Source organism: Bombina bombina, chromosome 1 (genome assembly GCF_027579735.1).
Source record: "Bombina bombina isolate aBomBom1 chromosome 1, aBomBom1.pri, whole genome shotgun sequence".
Lineage (NCBI taxonomy): Eukaryota > Metazoa > Chordata > Amphibia > Anura > Bombinatoridae > Bombina > Bombina bombina.
The window spans coordinates 1427993427-1428013649 of record NC_069499.1 but is presented as its reverse complement, the minus strand read 5'-3'; the positions used below and the strand labels follow the sequence as shown (position 1 = coordinate 1428013649).

The following is a 20223-nucleotide window of genomic DNA, read 5'->3' as shown; positions in this document are numbered from 1 at the left end:
TAAAGAATGCATTGATATTGTTATGTTCATATGAAAAACCTTTCCATGGACTCTTTGCAGTAGAACAATGAATTAAGCAGGGTATGGTAGTTTAGACCACGTCCACTGGTTTTCATAGATCCGCCCAAAACTCATTGTAAATTGAACGCAGTATGAATAAAATATTAAATATTGTGTTACTGCTGTTCTCATGTAAAGTGCATAATACTCAAATATGCAAATTAATATATACATAAAGCCAACAAAGATTTCATGCCCAACATTCATACCAAGCCCTCACCCCATAGGATAGGATGACAAAAACTGTGACTGACCCAGGACATCCAGGCCAGTTGGCAAGTATGATATTGTCAGTCAGCTATCAGCCTTAGAACAATATAGTTATACCATGGCCACTGCTAAATATAGTATATTCTTGTGCCAGGGTTCTAAAGCTTGACCCCCTTATTAGGTATACTACGTTCTTACATATCATAAAAGAGTCACCACCAATTCTTTGGGTTATAAAGGCCTCAGCTTGTTTATTTAACAAATATAATACATAACAAATGAATAACAACATCATAAATAACAGTCAAATCAAATGAACCACCCACGCTGCTTGCCTAGTTAACACTCCATTTCTACATTCTATCAAACTTTATTCTCAAACCCTTCTAGACCTCTTCTGACTCCACAGGAGGTATCCAGCTATCATCCATCATCCAAAAGGCAAGCACCCCGCCATAAGCTGCAAACATTTCTAACAATTTAAATCAATATCGAAAAAAGGGAAGGTCGGGTGTGAGCTTCTTCTCACCGTCAGGTCCGGATGTGCAGAGGATCAGGACTTCCTGTATCCTCCAACTTATAGCACAGTTCTCAAGCCCACCCACTGACCTATCTCTCACCCCCTTATTCCACTCACTTGCCCTGATTTGGGATCAAATACCCCTCCCAAATATTCATTTCTTTCATGTAATTAGCAAGAGTCCATGAGCTAGTGACGTATGGGATATACATTCCTACCAGGAGGGGCAAAGTTTCCCAAACCTCAAAATGCCTACAAATACACCCCTCACCACACCCACAAATCAGTTTTACAAACTTTGCCTCCTATGGAGGTGGCGAAGTAAGTTTGTGCTAGATTCTACGTTGATATGCGCTCCGCAGCAGGTTGGAGCCCGGTTTTCCTCTCAGCGTGCAGTGAATGTCAGAGGGATGTGAGGAGAGTATTGCCTATTTGAATTCAATGATCTCCTTCTACGGGGTCTATTTCATAGGTTCTCTGTTATCGGTCGTAGAGATTCATCTCTTACCTCCCTTTTCAGATCGACGATATACTCTTATATATATACCATTACCTCTGCTGATTTTCGTTTCAGTACTGGTTTGGCTTTCTACAACATGTAGATGAGTGTCCTGGGGTAAGTAAGTCTTATTTTCTGTGACACTCTAAGCTATGGTTGGGCATAAAGTTCTAAATATATGTATTCAAACATTTATTTGCCTTGACTCAGGATGTTCAACATTCCTTATTTCAGACAGTTTCATATTTGGGATAATGCATTTGAATCAATCAATTTTTTTCTTACCTTAAAATTTGACTTTTCCCTGTGGGCTGTTAGGCTCGCAGGGGCTGAAAATGCTTCATTTTATTACGTCATTCTTGGCGCGGACTTTTTTGGCGCAAATTTTTTTTTTCTGTTTCCGCCGTCATGCGTGTCCCCGGAAGTTGCGTCATTTTTTACGTTCTTTTGCGTTCCGGATGTGGTGTCATTTTTGGCGCCAAAAGCATTTAGGCGCCAAATAATGTGGGCATCTTATTTGGCGCTAAAAAAATATGGGCGTCACTTTTGTCTCCACATTATTTAAGTCTCATTATTTATTGCTTCTGGTTGCTAGAAGCTTGTTCACTGGCATTTTTTCACATTCCTGAAACTGTCATTTAAGGAATTTGATCAATCTTGCTTTATATGTTGTTTTTTCTATTACATATTGCAAGATGTCCCACGTTGAAACTGAGTCAGAAGATACTTCTGGAAAATCGCTGCCTGGTGCTGGAGCTACCAAAGCTAAGTGTATCTGCTGTAAACTTTTGGTAGCTGTTCCTCCAGCTGTTGTTTGTATTGAATGTCATGACAAACTTGTTAATGCAGATAATATTTCCTTTAGTAAAGTTACATTACCTGTTGCAGTTCCGTCAACATCTAATAATATCAGTGTTTCTAATAACATAAGAGATTTTGTTTCTAAATCCATTAAGAAGGCTATGTCTGTTATTCCTCCTTCTAGTAAACGTAAAAAATCTTTTAAAACTTCTCATTGTTCAGATGAATTTTTAAATGAACATCATCATTCTGATTCTGATAATGGTTCTTCTGGTTCAGAGGATTCTGTCTCAGAGGTTGATGCTGATAAATCTTCATATTTTTTTAAAATGGAATTTATTCGTTCTTTACTTAAAGAAGTCCTAATTGCATTAGAAATTGAGGATTCTGGTCCTCTTGATACTAAATCTAAACGTTTAGATAAGGTTTTTAAATCTCCTTTTCTGATTTTTCACCAGGATAAGGCGGTGTTGCGAACTTCTTTTCAATTTTTACCTAAGGTTGTGAATTCCAACAACATTAGTAGAGAAATTGTGGTTCCTTCATTATGTCCTAATCCTAAGAATTCTAAGGAGAAATCATTGCATTCTTTGGATGTAGTTAGAGCTTTGAAATATTATGTTGAAGCTACTAAGAATTTCCGAAAGACTTCTAGTCTATTTGTTATCTTTTCCGGTTCTAGGAAAGGTCAGAAGGCCTCTGCCATTTCTTTGGCATTTTGGTTGAAATCTTAAATTCATCATGCTTATGTCGAGTCGGGTAAAACTCCGCCTCAAAGGATTACAGCTCATTCTACTAGGTCAGTTTCTACTTCCTGGGCGTTTAGGAATGAAGCTTCGGTGGATCAGATTTGCAAAGCAGCAACTTGGTCTTCTTTGCATACTTTTACTAAATTCTACCATTTTGATGTGTTTTCTTCTTCTGAAGCTGTTTTTGGTAGAAAAGTACTTCAGGCAGCTGTTTCAGTTTGAATCTTCTGCTTATATAATTTAAACTTTATTTTGGGTCTAGATTATTTTTCAGCGGAATTGGCTGTCTTTATTTTATCCCTCCCTCTCTAGTGACTCTTGCGTGGAAAGATCCACATCTTGGGTAGTCATTATCCCATACGTCACTAGCTCATGGACTCTTGTTAATTACATGAAAGAAAACATAATTTATGTAAGAACTTACCTGATAAATTCATTTCTTTCATATTAGCAAGAGTCCATGAGGCCCGCCCTTTTTGTGGTGGTTATGATTTTTTTGTATAAAGCACAATTATTCCAATTCCTTATTTTTTATGCTTTTGCACTTTTTTTCTTATCACCCCACTTCTTGGCTATTCATTAAACTGATTTGTGGGTGTGGTGAGGGGTGTATTTGTAGGCATTTTGAGGTTTGGGAAACTTTGCCCCTCCTGGTAGGAATGTATATCCCATACGTCACTAGCTCATGGACTCTTGCTAATATGAAAGAAATGAATTTATCAGGTAAGTTCTTACATAAATTATGTTTTTTTCCATTGCATGCGCTCTAGGTAGAATGAATAATTTGACAGCTGCCCTAGTCAAACCTATCACTCTAATAAATATGTGTTGTATTCAACTTTGGATATAGCTTGAGTTAAAGGGTCAGTTTATTTAAAGTAAACAAATTGTTTATTTAAATTAATATTGATTAGACTAAAACAAGGTTGGATAAAAAAAAAATAATTAATAAACCTTATTTTATTTTACAAACAAGAAATAACACTTAGCGCTACCCCTTTAGGAAGCTAAAATCACAATCTGTCTAGTGTGACACTTACAATGATTCTAAGAATTCATACGCACAATGATAAGATGATGCAAATAATCAATTAAAAATCTAAAAGTCTAAAAAGTATACCGTCCAAATAAGATATCTATATATCTATATGTATAAAAGGGCCCCAGACCTCCTTTAAAACAGAGCCTCCTGATATGCAAACGGTATATCTGTAGTTCAGCGTTTCTGCTGCTCCTCTAGATGAATGTTCCAAGTGGCATTGAAAGTGAGCTGAAGAAAAAGACGAAAAAACAAGAGAAGCGCAACACCTGCTGAATTTATTTATTGCCCACACTGAAACCGTTGAACGCAGGACGGTCTGGGACCTCAGAACTTTCACTTATTAAGGAAAGACTTGGGGGTATATTTATGTAAGTGTGAGTGGACATAATACAATGTAGCGTATCATGTCCACTGCACATCGGTAAATGCAGACAGCATACGCTGTCGGCATTTACCATTGCACCAGCAGTTCTTGTGAACTGCTGGTGCAATGCCGCCCCCTGCAGATTCCCGGGGTGTCAGTCAACCGGATCGTAATTGATCGGGTTGATTTCTGTCCGCGGCCTCAGAGCAGGCGGAAAAGTTATAGAGCAGCAGGGGTTAAACACATGGTTATATACAAGCCATAAAATATTAAAGCATTTCATTTTGCATTGTTATAGCCCTTTAAAGCAGGTTAAATCATCAAGCTCCTTATCAACTCCCTTTCTCTCAAGCACATAATTGGCATATGAAGAACACCTTTACAGCAAGTACCAAAATAAGCAAGCGAGGGTTAAATTCTAAATCTTTCAGCATCTGTATAGCAGGAAACCACATAAGACTCTATTATATACATACGTTACACAGCCTGAAATTAATATATAATAATATGTTTAACCTGATAAATGCTGTCTTGGAGCTGCTGAAACTGAGAACAATATATGTAAATGTTTGTTTTATAAGTTTTACTTTTGCTAAAACACTATTGAACGTTTCACATGTAGGTGGCATTTTATAAGACAAAGATTAATTTTGGTCTTTGATGCTGCAGTGATTGCGGGCAGTAGGGTAAAAGACCCAGACATGCCCCAGTAATCTAGATTCTTTTGTATTTTCTCTGAATTCCAGTCCCAGTACAGGAAGAGTCTGATGTCTTAAACCACTGCTAAGCAAAACCTCAGTATATAAATAGGACAATTAAACATATTCCGAGGTACCTTGCTTCATAGCATTCTACCGACCCTGGTATTATATATCACATATCATGACTTACCTTACCTGACCCCTGTCTTCATACTGCTAAACTTCAGTATAATAGATAAGCACAGATAAAGGAGATTACAGAAAAACACATAGGGCTCCATTTAACAACGTGCAATAGCAGCTGCAGAGCCTCAGCGTTTCAGGTTCGGGTGAGCGAGATTGAGACATGACAAGGACAAGAAGTAAAAAAACGGGACTGTCATGGGAAAAATAGAACAATTGTCAACTATGCCACTGGGCATTCCAAATTTAAATGTGCATTGTACTAAAACATTGTAGCTTCTTTATCTAAAAGAGGTTTCAAAATGTATGACAGCGCTTTGTTTATAAAAATAAAAATCCCTTACCCTAAAAATCAGTAGCAGTAGCATCCCAGGATTTAGGTCACAATCAATTACTTCCTGTTCTCTGTAAATGTAACAATACATAGAAAAATGCCACGTTTAACTTCTGCTCTGTTTTATTTCATGGTTTTTTAATGTTTATGTCCCTTTAACATTTATCAGGAAATTTAGCATTTTACCCACATTACCCCTTTGATCTATTTTTGATACCTCAAGGTTCAGAATACAGTGAAATGTTTATTTCTTACAAATATTTATGTTGTGCTTCTTATTTGTTATTTGCATAGTTTACTGGAGGGCAATTCATTTTTAGGAACTCACATCAGATTTATGCAACTAACTGAGCAAGCATCTGAAGGTATTTCAGAATTTAGCAATAAAAGAGTTTGAAGAAACCATTAAAAAATACATAAGGATATCAATAATATGTATATATGAGAGCTAAATACAGCACACCAGTTGTTGATGGGAAGGGAAATCAAATCTTAAAGGGTATTATGAGTACAGTACTGCAGTATTGGCTATAGAAAAGCTATGTAAACCAGAGGTAGATCAAATTAACCTCACAGTGAGGGTTGGATCTAGAAAAAGCTCATCCCATTTGAATACAAATAACTTTTTTACCAGCCTGCCTATACATTGCCCCTCATGATTCAGATAGAGCATGAAATTTTAAAGAACTTTCCAATTTACTTTTATCATCAAATTTTCTTTGTTCTCTTGGAATTCTTTGTTGAAAGTTAAATCTAGGTAAGCTCATATGCTAATTACTAAGCCCCTGAAGGCCACCTCTTATCTCAGGGCATTTTGACAGTTTTTCACAGCTAGAGGGCTTCATGTGTGCCATATAAATAACATTGTGCTCACTCATGTGGAGTTACCTAGGAGTCAGCATTAATTGGCTAAAATGCAAGTCTGTTAAAAGAACTAAAGAGGCTTAGATACAAGGTAATCACAGAGGTAAAAAGTGTATTAATATAACCGTGTTGGTTATGCAAAACTGGGGAATGGGTAAAAAAGGAATTATCTATCTTTTTAAACAATAAAAACTCTGGAGTAGACTGTCCCTTTAAGTGAAAGAAGTAGACATAAACAGAGCAATAGCATTTAAATATCTTGGACACAATATTTAGTGCCATCAGCCTTAAAGTGATGGTAAATCTTAGCATTTCAAAAATTCTAGGATTCACCATCACTAAAAATAAAGGGGATTTTCATTCACAAGTTTAAAACGCAAGGATTTATCATATCTTTTTTATTAGGACAATCAAAAGTGTAGTTCTTCCACTACCCACAGAAACTGGAATGTTTCTGGGCCACTCTAATGCTGGATACTCTAATGATGGATACCAATCCATCACAAAACACTTATGCAGCAACATTTCACTTAGTTTTGGGATTTATCCAATTCAATATCTTTGCCGTTCATATGGCTTATAGTGTGTTTATTTTTTTTTATTTTTTTTAATAATCTTAAAGTTTGTGCACATATTAAGTTCAAATGTTAAATACAGATTTAAAAAATATTGTTTAAATCAGAGTTTTAAATTATGAAACTTGTATGTAATTAAATATATGATCATTAGAATATTCATTTATGATGCCAAAGTGATACTTCTATACGCTTTCTAGAAGTAGACACAACAGTTAAAATGGAAATCCTAATGCATATGTCTCTTGGTAAAATTAAATTTGTACTAAAGTGCCCAAATTATTTGATCACTTTGGAAAGGGCAGAGGAGTAAGGTTAATAATGAAAATGCCCATAAAACTAACTCGGCTAGATTTAGAGTTTTGTCGGTAACAACCCGCGTAGCTAACGCTGGCTTTTTTCTGGCCGCACCTCTAAAATAACTCTGGTATTGAGAGTCCACAGAATGGCTGCGTTAGGCTCCAAAAAAGGAGCGTAGAGCATTTTTAACACAACTGCAACTCTCGATACCAGAGTTGCTTACGGACGCGGCCAGCCTCAAAAACGTGCTCGTGCACGATTCCCCCATAGAAAACAATGGGGCTGTTTGAGCTGAAAAAAAACCTAACACCTGCAAAAAAAAAAAAAAAAAAAAAGCCGTGTTCAGCTCCTAACGCAGCCCCATTGTTTGCTATGGGGGAAACACTTCCTACGTCTGCACCTAACACTCTAACATGTACCCTGAGTGTAAACACCCATAACCTTACACTTATTAACCCCTATTCTGCCGCCCCCCGCTATCGCTGACCCCTGCATATTATTTTTTAACCCCTAATCTGCCGCTCCGTAAACCGCCGCTACTTACATTATCCTTATGTACCCCTAATCTGCTGCCCCTAACACCGCCGACCCCTATATTATATTTAGTAACCCCTAATCTGCCCCCCACAACGTCGCCTCCACCTGCCTACACTTATTAACCCCTAATCTGCTGAGCGGACCGCACCGCTACTATAATAAAGTTATTAACCCCTAATCCGCCTCACTAACCCTATAATAAATAGTATTAACCCCTAATCTGCCCTCCCTAACATCGCCGACACCTAACTTCAATTATTAACCCCTAATCTGCCGACCGGAGCTCACCGCTATTCTAATAAATGTATTAACCCCTAAAGCTAAGTCTAACCCTAACACTAACACCCCCCTAAGTTAAATATAATTTTAATCTAACGAAATTAATTAACTCTTATTAAATAAATTATTCCTATTTAAAGCTAAATACTTACCTGTAAAATAAATCCTAATATAGCTACAATATAAATTATAATTACATTGTAGCTATTTTAGGATTAATATTTATTTTACAGGCAACTTTGTAATTATTTTAACCATGTACAATAGCTATTAAATAGTTAAGAACTATTTAATAGTTACCTAGTTAAAATAATTACAAAATTACCTGTAAAATAAATCCTAACCTAAGTTACAATTAAACCTAACACTACACTATCAATAAATTAATTAAATAAAATACCTACAATTACCTACAATTAAACCTAACACTACACTATCAATAAATTAATTAAATACAATATCTACAAATAACTACAATGAAATTACTAAAGTAAAGTACTAAAGTACAAAAAATAAAAAAGAACTAAGTTACAAAAAATAAAAAAATATTTACAAACATAAGAAAAATATTACAACAATTTTAAACTAATTACACCTACTCTAAGCCCCCTAATAAAATAACAAAGACCCCCAAAATAAAAAAATGCCCTACCCTATTCTAAATTACTAAAGTTCAAAGCTCTTTTACCTTACCAGCCCTGAACAGGGCCCTTTGCGGGGCATGCCCCAAAAAATTCAGCTCTTTTTCCTGTAAAAAAAACACATACAATACCCCCCCCCCCAACATTACAACCCACCACCCACATACCCCTAATCTAACCCAAACCCCCCTTAAATAAACCTAACACTAAGCCCCTGAAGATCATCCTACCTTGTCTTCACCTCACCAGGTATCACCGATCCGTCCTGGCTCCAAAATCTTCATCCAACCAAGCGGGGGCTGGCGATCCATCATCCGGTGGCTGAAGAGGTCCAGAAGAGGCTCCAAAGTCTTCATCCTATCCGGGAAGAAGAGTAGATCCGGACCGGCAACCATCATCTTCCAAGCGGCATCTTCTATCTTCATCCGATGAGGACCGGCTCCATCCTGAAGACCTCCACCGCGGACCCATCTTCATCCGGCGACGTCCAACTGAAGAATGACGGTTCCTTTAAGGGACGTCATCCAAGATGGCGTCCCTCGAATTCCGATTGGCTTATAGGATTCTATCAGCCAATCGGAATTAAGGTAGGAATATTCTGATTGGCTGATGGAATCAGCCAATCAGAATCAAGTTCAATCCGATTGGCTGATCCAATCAGCCAATCAGATTGAGCTCGCATTCTATTGGCTGTTCTGATCAGCCAATAGAATGCGAGCTCAATCTGATTGGCTGATTGGATCAGCCAATCGGATTGAACTTGATTCTGATTGGCTGATTCCATCAGCCAATCAGAATATTCCTACCTTAATTCCGATTGGCTGATAGAATCCTATCAGCCAATCGGAATTCGAGGGACACCATCTTGGATGACGTCCCTTAAAGGAACCGTCATTCTTCAGTTGGACGTCGCCGGATGAAGATGGGTCCGCGGTGGAGGTCTTCAGGATGGAGCCGGTCCTCATTGGATGAAGATAGAAGATGCCGCTTGGAAGATGATGGTTGCCGGTCCGGATCTACTCTTCTTCCCGGATAGGATGAAGACTTTGTAGCCTCTTCTGGACCTCTTCAGCCACCGGATGATGGATCGCCAGCCCCCGCTTGGGTTGGATGAAGATTTTGGAGCCAGGACGGATCGGTGATACCTGGTGAGGTGAAGACAAGGTAGGATGATCTTCAGGGGCTTAGTGTTAGGTTTATTTAAGGGGGGTTTGGGTTAGATTAGGGGTATGTGGGTGGTGGGTTGTAATGTTGGGGGGGGTATTGTATGTGTTTTTTTACAGGAAAAAGAGCTGAATTTTTTGGGGCATGCCCCGCAAAGGGCCCTGTTCAGGGCTGGTAAGGTAAAAGAGCTTTGAACTTTAGTAATTTAGAATAGGGTAGGGCATTTTTTTATTTTGGGGGTCTTTGTTATTTTATTAGGGGGCTTAGAGTAGGTGTAATTAGTTTAAAATTGTTGTAATATTTTTCTTATGTTTGTAAATATTTTTTTATTTTTTGTAACTTAGTTCTTTTTTATTTTTTGTACTTTAGTTAGTTTATTTCATTGTAGTTATTTGTACATATTGTATTTAATTAATTTATTGATAGTGTAGTGTTAGGTTTAATTGTAGTTATTTGTAGATATTGTATTTAATTAATTTATTGATAGTGTAGTGTTAGGTTTAATTGTAGGTAATTGTAGGTATTTTATTTAATTAATTTATTGATAGTGTAGTGTTAGGTTTAATTGTAACTTAGGTTAGGGTTTATTTTACAGGTAATTTTGTAATTATTTTAACTAGGTAACTATTAAATAGTTCTTAACTATTTAATAGCTATTGTACCTGGTTAAAATAATTACAAAGTTGCCTGTAAAATAAATATTAATCCTAAAATAGTTACAATGTAATTTTAATTTATATTGTAGCTATATTAGGATTTATTTTACAGGTAAGTATTTAGTTTTAAATAGGAATAAGTTATTTAATAAGAGTTAATTTATTTCGTTAGAATAAAATTATATTTAACTTAGGGGGTGTTAGGGTTAGAATTAGCTTTAGGGGTTAAAACATTTATTAGAATAGCGGTGAGCTCCGGTCGGCAGATTAGGGGTTAATTATTGTAGGTAGCTGGCGGCGACGTTGTGGGGGGCAGATTAGAGGTTAATAAATATAATATAGGGGTCGGCGGTGTTAGGGGCAGCAGATTAGGGGTACATAGCTATAATGTAGGTGGCGGCGGTGTGCGGTCAGAAGATTAGGGGTTAAAAAAATGTAATCGAGTGGCGGCGATGTGGGGGGGCCTCGGTTTAGGGGTACATAGGTAGTTTATGGGTGTTAGTGTACTTTAGAGTACAGTAGTTAAGAGCTTTATAAACCGGCGTTAGCCCAAAAAGCTCTTAATTCCTGACTTTTTTCTGCGGCTGGAGTTTTGTCGTTAGATTTCTAACGCTCACTTCAGACACGACTCTAAATACCGGAGTTAGAAAGATCCCATTGAAAAGATAGGATACGCAATTGACGTAAGGGGATCTGCGGTATGGAAAAGTCGCGGCTGAAAAGTGAGCGTTAGACCCTTTTTTGAATGACTCTAAATACCGGCGGTAGCCTAAAACCAGCGTTAGGAGCCTCTAACGCTGGTTTTCACGGCTACCGCCAAACTCTAAATCTAGGCCACTGTGTGCAGTATCATACAGTTTTGTTATTTAAAATGCCTACTTTTGCCTGTTGTAACCAACAACTATGCTGAAATTTTCAATACTTCAGTAGGCTATAGAACAAGCCCAGATTATTTGAAAAAGTTTTCTTGCAGTTGCTTTGAATACAATAAATTGAGTTTGAATTCAAGCAGTTTATTATGGCTAGACCTATGAGTTGTCGCTCTTAATGAAGCCCATCAACTGATTAAATCAGAAGAAATGAGAATGTATTATTGAAGAGATTTATCTCTACATCCAAGAGGCGGAGGCCAAGATATTCAAAACATTGACAGACCGACAAGAAACTGCCTGCTTGAGTTCGCCAAGCTCGCAGTCAGTCTGTTGATATATTCAAATAAAAGGGGCGGACCCACAAATTACCAGCGAGTGGCAATGTGTCTCCCATTGAAAATTATTGGGATTGCAACATCACCACTTGTCGGCACTTTCAGTGGGCGGCAATAAAAATGCAGGTTACTCCCCTTGAACGCCCAGCAAACTCCTACAGAATGCTGATCTACATCATGTCTTTGCTATACATGACTAATAAAAACAAAAATAAAACATTTCCTATTATAACTATAGGAGATATGTTGATACATTTTTATACAATGTTTATATTTTATGTATTTTCATGTATAATGCATATTATTTTAATCATTGTATAGCAATTAAATAGCTTTTGTGTGTGTGCTCTTTTTATTATTTAAAACAATTACCGTATTGTTCCGCATATAGGCCGCACTTTTTTCCCTTGATTTGTACCTTTAAATTTGCAGTGCGGCCTATATGCGGGCCGCGGCCTATATTCGGGTGCTTATCGGCAATATCGCACATGCGCAGTGCTGCCGAACTTCCGGTGCACCCCGTGGCCTTATGGGTATTGTATTCAAATGAAAAACTGCAAAGGGAGCACTCACTTGTTGTAAAACGTCACTTTTATTTTGCCAAAGTAAAAACTGCTTACACAACAGTCCATAAAACAAGCATCGTAGAAGCCCAATCGATGCAGATAGCATCTATCTGTATTGATTGGGCTTATATGATGCTTGTTTTATGGACTATTGTGTAAGCAGTTTTTAAATTGGCGAAATAAAAGTGACGTTTTACAACAAGTGAGTGCTCCCCTTGCAATTTTTCATTTAAACCCAGACTTGGCCTTTAGGAGTGAGCACTCGTTTCTACCCTTGATGCAACCGTGATCCACTACCGCTACCCCACTGAATTGGCCGCTGAGTGATGATGTCATTACCCGGTGCGGAAGTCCAAGTAACTTCAAGAACGAATATGGAGGTGTCAGTTATTGCTGAAGGAAGCGCTCCCAGCTACATTCAAAGGGATTACACAATCGTAGGGGACCGGGTTGTCCGGTTATCCACACATTCAGCACCGGGTGTTAGACAGAAGTTGCCGCAGCTTGTGGGTAAGTGTGTTAACTTAGCTTTTGGTTAATTTAGCTTAGCTTTATCTATGGGCGCATGATAGGCTGACTTGTTAAGCCATTATACACACAGTGTTTGTTGGTTTAATGTGCATTTAAGGGCGTCAGTTTTTGGGAACTTTATTGCATTATGAGTATTGTAGGTGTGAAGATATTTTCTTTAAAAATTAAATTTCTTCAAAATGGCACCAAACATTAAGGGTGCGGCCTATATGCGGCACAATACGGTATATATTTACGTTTTAAATTATAAAAAAGAACATTCAAAAAAGCAGTTTAATTTCTGTACAATAATTAAAATAATATGCCCTATACATGAAAATGCATATAATTTTAACATTTATAGAAATGTAATGCTACTCTAAACTATTAACCCCTTACGAGTCCTCACCCCCAGTGTAACCTACACTAATAACCCCTAATCTGCCATAACCTAAAGACCTAACCACCCCCTAACCTAATAACCCAATAGCCTACCGCAATAAACTTCCTAACCTATTAACCCCTAAACCACCAATAGCCCACCGCAATAAACCCTACACTAGTTAACCCCTAAACTACCACAACCCGCAACCACACAAAAAACCTAACCTATTAGCCCCTAAACCGCCACAATACCCTAACGCCAACTTCGCCAATACTAATTAACAGCTAACCCCAGACCCCTTAACGAACATCCCCTAAGCTACAGCTTTTTCTATTGGTTGATTTGAATTTGGATGTGAAAATCAGTCAATAGGAATGCAAGAGTACCCCTATATAAAGGGTGTACCTCATATTCAAACTTCAGTGTGCAGTAGTAACCGCATGAAGAGGACATCAGGGACAGAAGAGGCATCAGATGGAAGATGGACAAAGACTTCCCCAGCGGAGCAGCGCCATTGAAGAAAATGCCTGAAGATGGGCCACCACCTGGATGAAGAGGAGCACTGCCACTGAGCATCCCATGTAAGAGCCTGATTCAAGTTGGGTGAGTAGAAACTTTGGGATTTATAGTTAGAGTTTTTATTCACAAGAGAGCTTTATCTGCTTTAGGGCAATGCACTACCAAATGCCCTTACCAGGGCAATTTTTAGAGTAGTTTTTTTTAAGATAAATTTTTTGGGGGTGGGGGGGTTACTTTGATTTTTGAATAGGGAATTTTTATTTTAAATGTAAAAGAGCTGTAACCGCTTTAGGGCAATGCCCTACAAAATGCCCTTCTAAGGGTAACTGTTAGAGTAGGTCTTAGTGGTAGTAAAGGTTTTTTTATTTTGTGGTGGGCTTTTTTTTATTTTTTGTTCATTTTGGTGCTTGCTATTTTGTGTAACTTAGGGGGTGTTAGGTTAGGGGTTTTGGGGGTTTTACTCTTAGATAGTTAAGTAGTGTAGAGGTAGTTTGCGTTAGGGGGTTGTGGCTCTTAAGCGGTTAATATTTTAGGTTTTTTTCTTGCAGTGGGGGGTTGTGGCAGTTTAGGGTTTAAAGGGTTAGGGGTATTCTTGCAGTGGTATAGGGGTTAATAGGTTGGGAGGGTTTCTTGCTGTGGGCTTTTATTGTGATGGGCTATAGGCGGTTTAGGGGTTAATAGGTCAGAAAGTTAATGTGATGGCTATTGGTGGTTTAGTTAAGTAGTGTAGGATTAGTTTGCGGTGGTGGGCTATGTTGGTTTAGGGGTACATAGGTTTGTTGCTATATATTACAAAGGGATCCTTTACTTCACATTGCCTATGTCAGACTTACAATTTTACTGTATTTACTGGTTCTTTAAGCTTTTGCTATGGAATTAAAATGTGAAACCTGAAATGTCTTCACAATATGATTATTTGGAATTAGCCATTACTAAAAAGCAGTCTATTAAACTTACTTTTTAAAAAGTACTGCACTATCTATAATCATTTAAAATATGCACAGCCATTAATGCAGCTTCAGGCTTCCGCCATTTTTAAATTAGGCTGCCGGCAATACATCAAAGAATGTTCTCATGTGCTTGATGCCTTGGAGAGAGACATCAGACGTATTTAACCAAGGCAATAAGTATTTGGTTGTGTGCTGCCAATGATCTGCAATGTCTCTGATAATATGGCCTCTGGCTATAAAGTCCACAGCTTCTTATTACTTTCTCAAAAAAGCCCTAAGTTATCAGGACTCCACTATTACACACAGTGATGCAAATATCATTACAGCTATTACGAAAATTAGCTCAAAGATAGCATCAATTTATAGAACCATAGGGTGTGCTTCTGGATGCTGTTAATAAAGCCTAGAGAACTACACATTCATTAAAGAACCAGTAAATACAGCAAATTTGCATAATCGACAAATGCATGATAAAAAAACAATACAATAGCAATTAGTCTGAACTTCAAAAAAGTAGTAGATTTATTCTTGTTATGTCTATTTCCCCCTGTATCATGTGACCACCATCAGCCAATCACAAATGCATATACGGTACGTGTATTCTGTGAATTCTTGTAAATATAAAAAAGACTGTGCACATTGTGATAATGGAAGTGAATTGGATAGTTGTTTAAAATTGATGCTTTATCTAAATCATAAAGGTTTAATTTTAACTTGAGTGTCCCTTTAAGGGTCCAGTTTCCACATAATAGATAGCAGCACCTACACACCCTGGAAATAACAAGAAATTACCAGTTGACAGGAAAACTCATTTAAATGTCTAAAAAAAGAGAGTAATCTTTCCATAATATGAATATGTCACTAGTGTTTTCATGAGATTACAGTTCCACTTGTATGTGACTTGATTTCTTTTTCCACCATTCAAGAGTTTTGAGTGACATGAATAAAGCATGCTGGGTAAATTTAGAATGCTCCTTATCGTGTTTGTCCCAGTTCTCCCCAGCGGATATACAGTGATGATAATGTAAAGTGTAGATAATTATATATTTCTGGTCTTTCGTTGGTGAATATGGAGGAGAAAATGGGTCTGTCTTTTACAGCTTAAAAACTAAACGATAGGACAGACTGCAATATTTCATATTGATTTTACAGCAGAAGAAATGAGAAGTGACAGAATATGAGTAAGAGGAAGACAATAATTAAGTGTCACAGACCAGGCTGAATCTGTTTGCAGCCCTGATGTCCTATTATTATATCAAATTATTCATTATTTTATGACAATCGCAGATAATTTATGATGATACAAAAAGCAGATGTAAAACAAACTAAATTATCTCTGACAGTTTCACTTTTTAAATTCCGTTGGTGGTAGTTTCCCACGGTCCTAATTTCTCATCTATTTAATTATTATGTGAATAATTTTATACACAAAATAAGCTTCTGCTAAACATTCCTAAAAATGAATACATGGAATTAAAGGGACAGTCAACTCCAAAAACGTTATTGTTTAAAAAGATAGATAATCCCTTTATTAACAATTCCCCAATTTTGCACAGCCAATATGGTTATATTAATATACGTTTTACCTCTGTGATTACCTTGTATCTAACCCTCTTTTGACAGCCCCCTGATCACATGGCTATTTATTTATTATCTATTGACTTGCATTTTAGCCAATTAGTGCAATGTCCGCCATAGCTCCACGGGAGAGAGCACAATGTTATCAATATGGCACCATACACATGTAGCCAGTCATCAGCTATATCCTGCTGCCACGTGACGCTTCTCAGCTATGTATTTAATCCCTCTGCAAGGAGTTACACAGTAAAAGTGCACTGAATTATATTGAAAGGTGAATCACGCTATGGATGTATTTGTTCCTTTGAGGCTGATCCAGATTGGAATTCCCAATAAAGATTGAATTGGACTCTTCATTAAGGACTAATTTTTTGTTTCCAATCCTGTATAATACATTATTATTGGTTTGGTGTTGACACTTTTTTATTTATAAACAATGTATAAACTCATTAATTTGCTATTACAGTATATAGTCAATAGGGCAGGCTAATTATTGTCAGAGGCATTTCACAATAGTATTTATATAATGGTTTATTGTGTTTTCACATTTACCTTGTCATTATCTTATTTACAAAAATACCAAATGTGTTAACAAGTATTAACTAGCATAAAACATACCAAAAAGAAAAAAAAATAGTAATTTCCTTGTGTGTCAACTTCATTTCTCACTGTTTAATGTATTTTTTTTACTTTACAAAATAAAATGCAAAAGTGAATGAAAAGATATCTCAAAGTGTAGATTAGACAATATAAAACAAAATCATATGTACACAAGATTTATCCCACTGCAGATTTTTGCAACTGCTATAAATTTTAATTTCTAAATAAAAAAGAAGACAGCATCTCAAAATTACTTTAATTTAAAGCCATTATTGCTCAGGACACGCGTTTCTCCACAATAAAAAAGATAATGAGATTTTGGCAGCAACAGTGGAAAACTTCATCTACAGCTGAATCACAGTGGCAGGGATAGGTCATTCTTACAATTATCTATGAGGAAAGAAGATCTTTATTTGGTTTTTTTTCCCGAAAAAGACAATAGAAAGGCGGATAATGAAGGTTTGTGAACAAAATCATAAAACTTCAATATGAACCGGTCATCATGGTGTCTTTAGTTAAGGAGCAATGGAATATTGGTCTTCTCATTCATTGCAATTACATAAGCTAAGACTAATGCATAACATAGCAAAAAAATCAAATGTGTTGCATAGAATTATAATTTATTCTCTGGGAGCCTTCAAGCAAATTTTACATAATATCACACTTGCCAAAACTTTTCATAGGTTTTCCAGGATAGGGTTTTAGGGAACTTGTGGGCTGTAGCCCACCAGTGTTTTGTGGGCAGGGTCATGGTGGGAGGGACGGGGCAGCAGTCAAGTTATGGGTAGGGCAGAGGCATAGGCAGAACTGGGCAGTCCATGAAAACCGGGACAACAAGAAGTCAGACCTCATAACCGCTGACAAAAGTGCAGGATCCAGGATGGTTTGGAGGTCTGTAATTGTTTGTTTGTTTTTAATCATAGCAATAGAGTGTTTTCTTTAGGAAATAAATAGTTGCCAACTATACCGATTTTTCTTGGGACAGTCCCGGTTTTGGCCTCACATTCCGGGAGACTGTCCCAAAATGTAAAAAGGTCTGGCCTTGGCTTTGTTGTCTGTGGGGTTACCAGACATTATATCTTTAATAGAATTAGGCAAAAAAAGAATGCAGTATACACAAAATATAAATAATAAGATACTGTATCTACTACAAATAAAATGAAATAGTTTGCTATCACAACACAATACATTAGACAATATTGTTATCAAGTTATACTTCTTTAAGTGCAAATTCAATTAAAAGGTCAATAAAACTATGTTTTATTTGTAGTAGACATACTATTATAATTTATATTATGTGTAAGCTGCATTCTTTTTTGCCTAGCTAAGTCTTTTGGCTCAGACAATGTTATCTGAGAATTTGTTTTGCATAACTCTTGGAATACCTTTAAAATATTACTATGCCAAGGCAACCCAAAAACACCAGATTTTTGGAATTAAAAGTTACCATACCCACATGTGGTTTTTCTACTTCCTGTATATATTTGTTTTATATAAAATAAGCACCTGGTTCTTCTGCACTTTACATAAGAACAGCAGATTAATATATTCAATTTGGTGAACTGGTACCTGAATTGTGGGTGGGGCTATAAAAATAGTTGATGGGCATGGTCAATACTCTTACCTGCTTGTTTGACTGCTGGGTTGCAGTGTCCCTGCCAAATTTATTCAAATCTTGACAAATATGCAAATGCAAAACACCATTTGTTTTTTTTTTGGTGACCCTAAGCTAATGATGTGTTAATTCTTATTGCAGTAAAAAAACAAAGTTAAGCAAACCAGGCCCAATAATGATCATTTTTATGGGAATGATACGTTTTACGGAATTATTTGGTTAGGTGTGAATCTATGTGTTTTTTTATTTTCATGGCGAGTGGGTACATAAAGTAAGCCCCAAACTATCTGAATACATAACAAGCTTGTAAGCGACAATTCATACTATTTCTTTAACAGTTTATTCTGAGGGTTTTCTCTGATTCACTGCCACCATAACATTCTGCAGGTAGGAATTGAAGCATTCTTCTTTTTCAGGGTTTTCCTTAATGCAACAGTCATGGGAGTCTTTCCACACGTCCTTCTTGCTGCTACAGAGCGCCTCAATATACTTTTCTTTCTGATAAATAAATAAATAAATAAATACATTTACAATTGTATAGTCTTTAATGTTCTTTATGTTTAATACTGGATGCACTGTACAATATGTAGTTAGAAAACTGATTCAAGTGTCTTTTCTACGTCCAGTCTTCACTTTTAAGAAACATGAAAGGCAAAATTAAAAACTTTAGTGAGTCAGATAGAGCGTGCATTACTCATACCTGTCAACATTTCTGGAGGCTTTGCAGGACAGGGAGGTGAGGGGGGACTTGAGACCTACCAGTGTTTTGTGGGTGGAGCCACATAGGTGGGGGCTGCAGGAGTGCTGTGGGCAGGGCCGGGTTAGTCATGGTCTGGTTTAGGTGGGGGTCAAAATGAGTAGTGGATGGAGCAGAGGCAATGCCTGGAAATCAGGACATTTGTCCTAATAGGGGAGGCAGCAGGGACAGCAGGAAGCGCTCAAAACCCAGGACAATAACACATAATTTTTTTTTTCTTCTATTATTACATTTAGCTCTTGAAAATCTTTATTAAAATGTAGTCCCTTTCCATTAGCAAATATCTATATCAAGCTCATGAGTGTGCATGTGTCTTGAGCATTATATGACAGCAGTGTTTGTAACAATGTTATACATACAGTAGTTAATACATGTGAGCTTACCTCAGTATGGAAAGCAGCTGTATTTACAAATAATACTAAAATAAAAGGGGGTATATTTAATAATGGAGGTAAATGGAAAGTATTTTAAACTTGTATTCTCTTTATGAATGATGAAATATAAATTATTATGACTCATGTCCCTAAAATAAAAGCAAAAACATTAAATTATAAAGCTAAAGAGAAAACAGTCTGTGTAAGTGTCTGAAGGATGTACTGATCAGCTGCTTATGGTATATTTACACCAAGGGGAGCCCATCAATAATGTTACATACATTTTATATTTATACTATTGTGTTAGAAGTAAATGGAATATACCATTAGAGAAAAAAGACAAAGACAGTGGATGTGTTTACCAGAACTCTAATATCTGAATGTTCAGTACCCGTAACAATGAAATGCATTTTCAAAGGCAAATTCCAAGCATTGCCATGGTTTGGTTTAGTAATATAAAGTGATATGATGGTCATTTTTATTTTATTTATCTAGCTGCATCTAAAAAGGGTTTGCTTGCTAACGTACTTGTTTGTTCAAATCAGTGTAAAAACTGATATGATTTTTGCATGGAGTAATATTAAAATTATCATACAAGTTTAAATAGTTCTTTTACATATGCATGGCAATTGCCAAAGGTCCCAAAACCTGAATCCATAACATTATCCTTGATCCTGCTGTTA

General features: G+C 36.8%; 1 protein-coding gene across 1 annotated transcript in view; it reads right to left on the bottom strand.

The window, feature by feature from the left end:
* Window positions 1–16710: 16710 nt before the first annotated feature.
* The window catches only part of ECM1 (extracellular matrix protein 1), a 107577-nt gene continuing 104064 nt past the window's right edge, over window positions 16711–20223 (bottom strand). Inside the window, exon 7 of the mRNA XM_053705459.1 lies at window positions 16711–18907. Within this exon, the coding sequence (XP_053561434.1) occupies window positions 18749–18907 (159 nt within the window). The 3' untranslated portion in view covers window positions 16711–18748. The remainder of the gene's footprint in view (window positions 18908–20223) is intronic.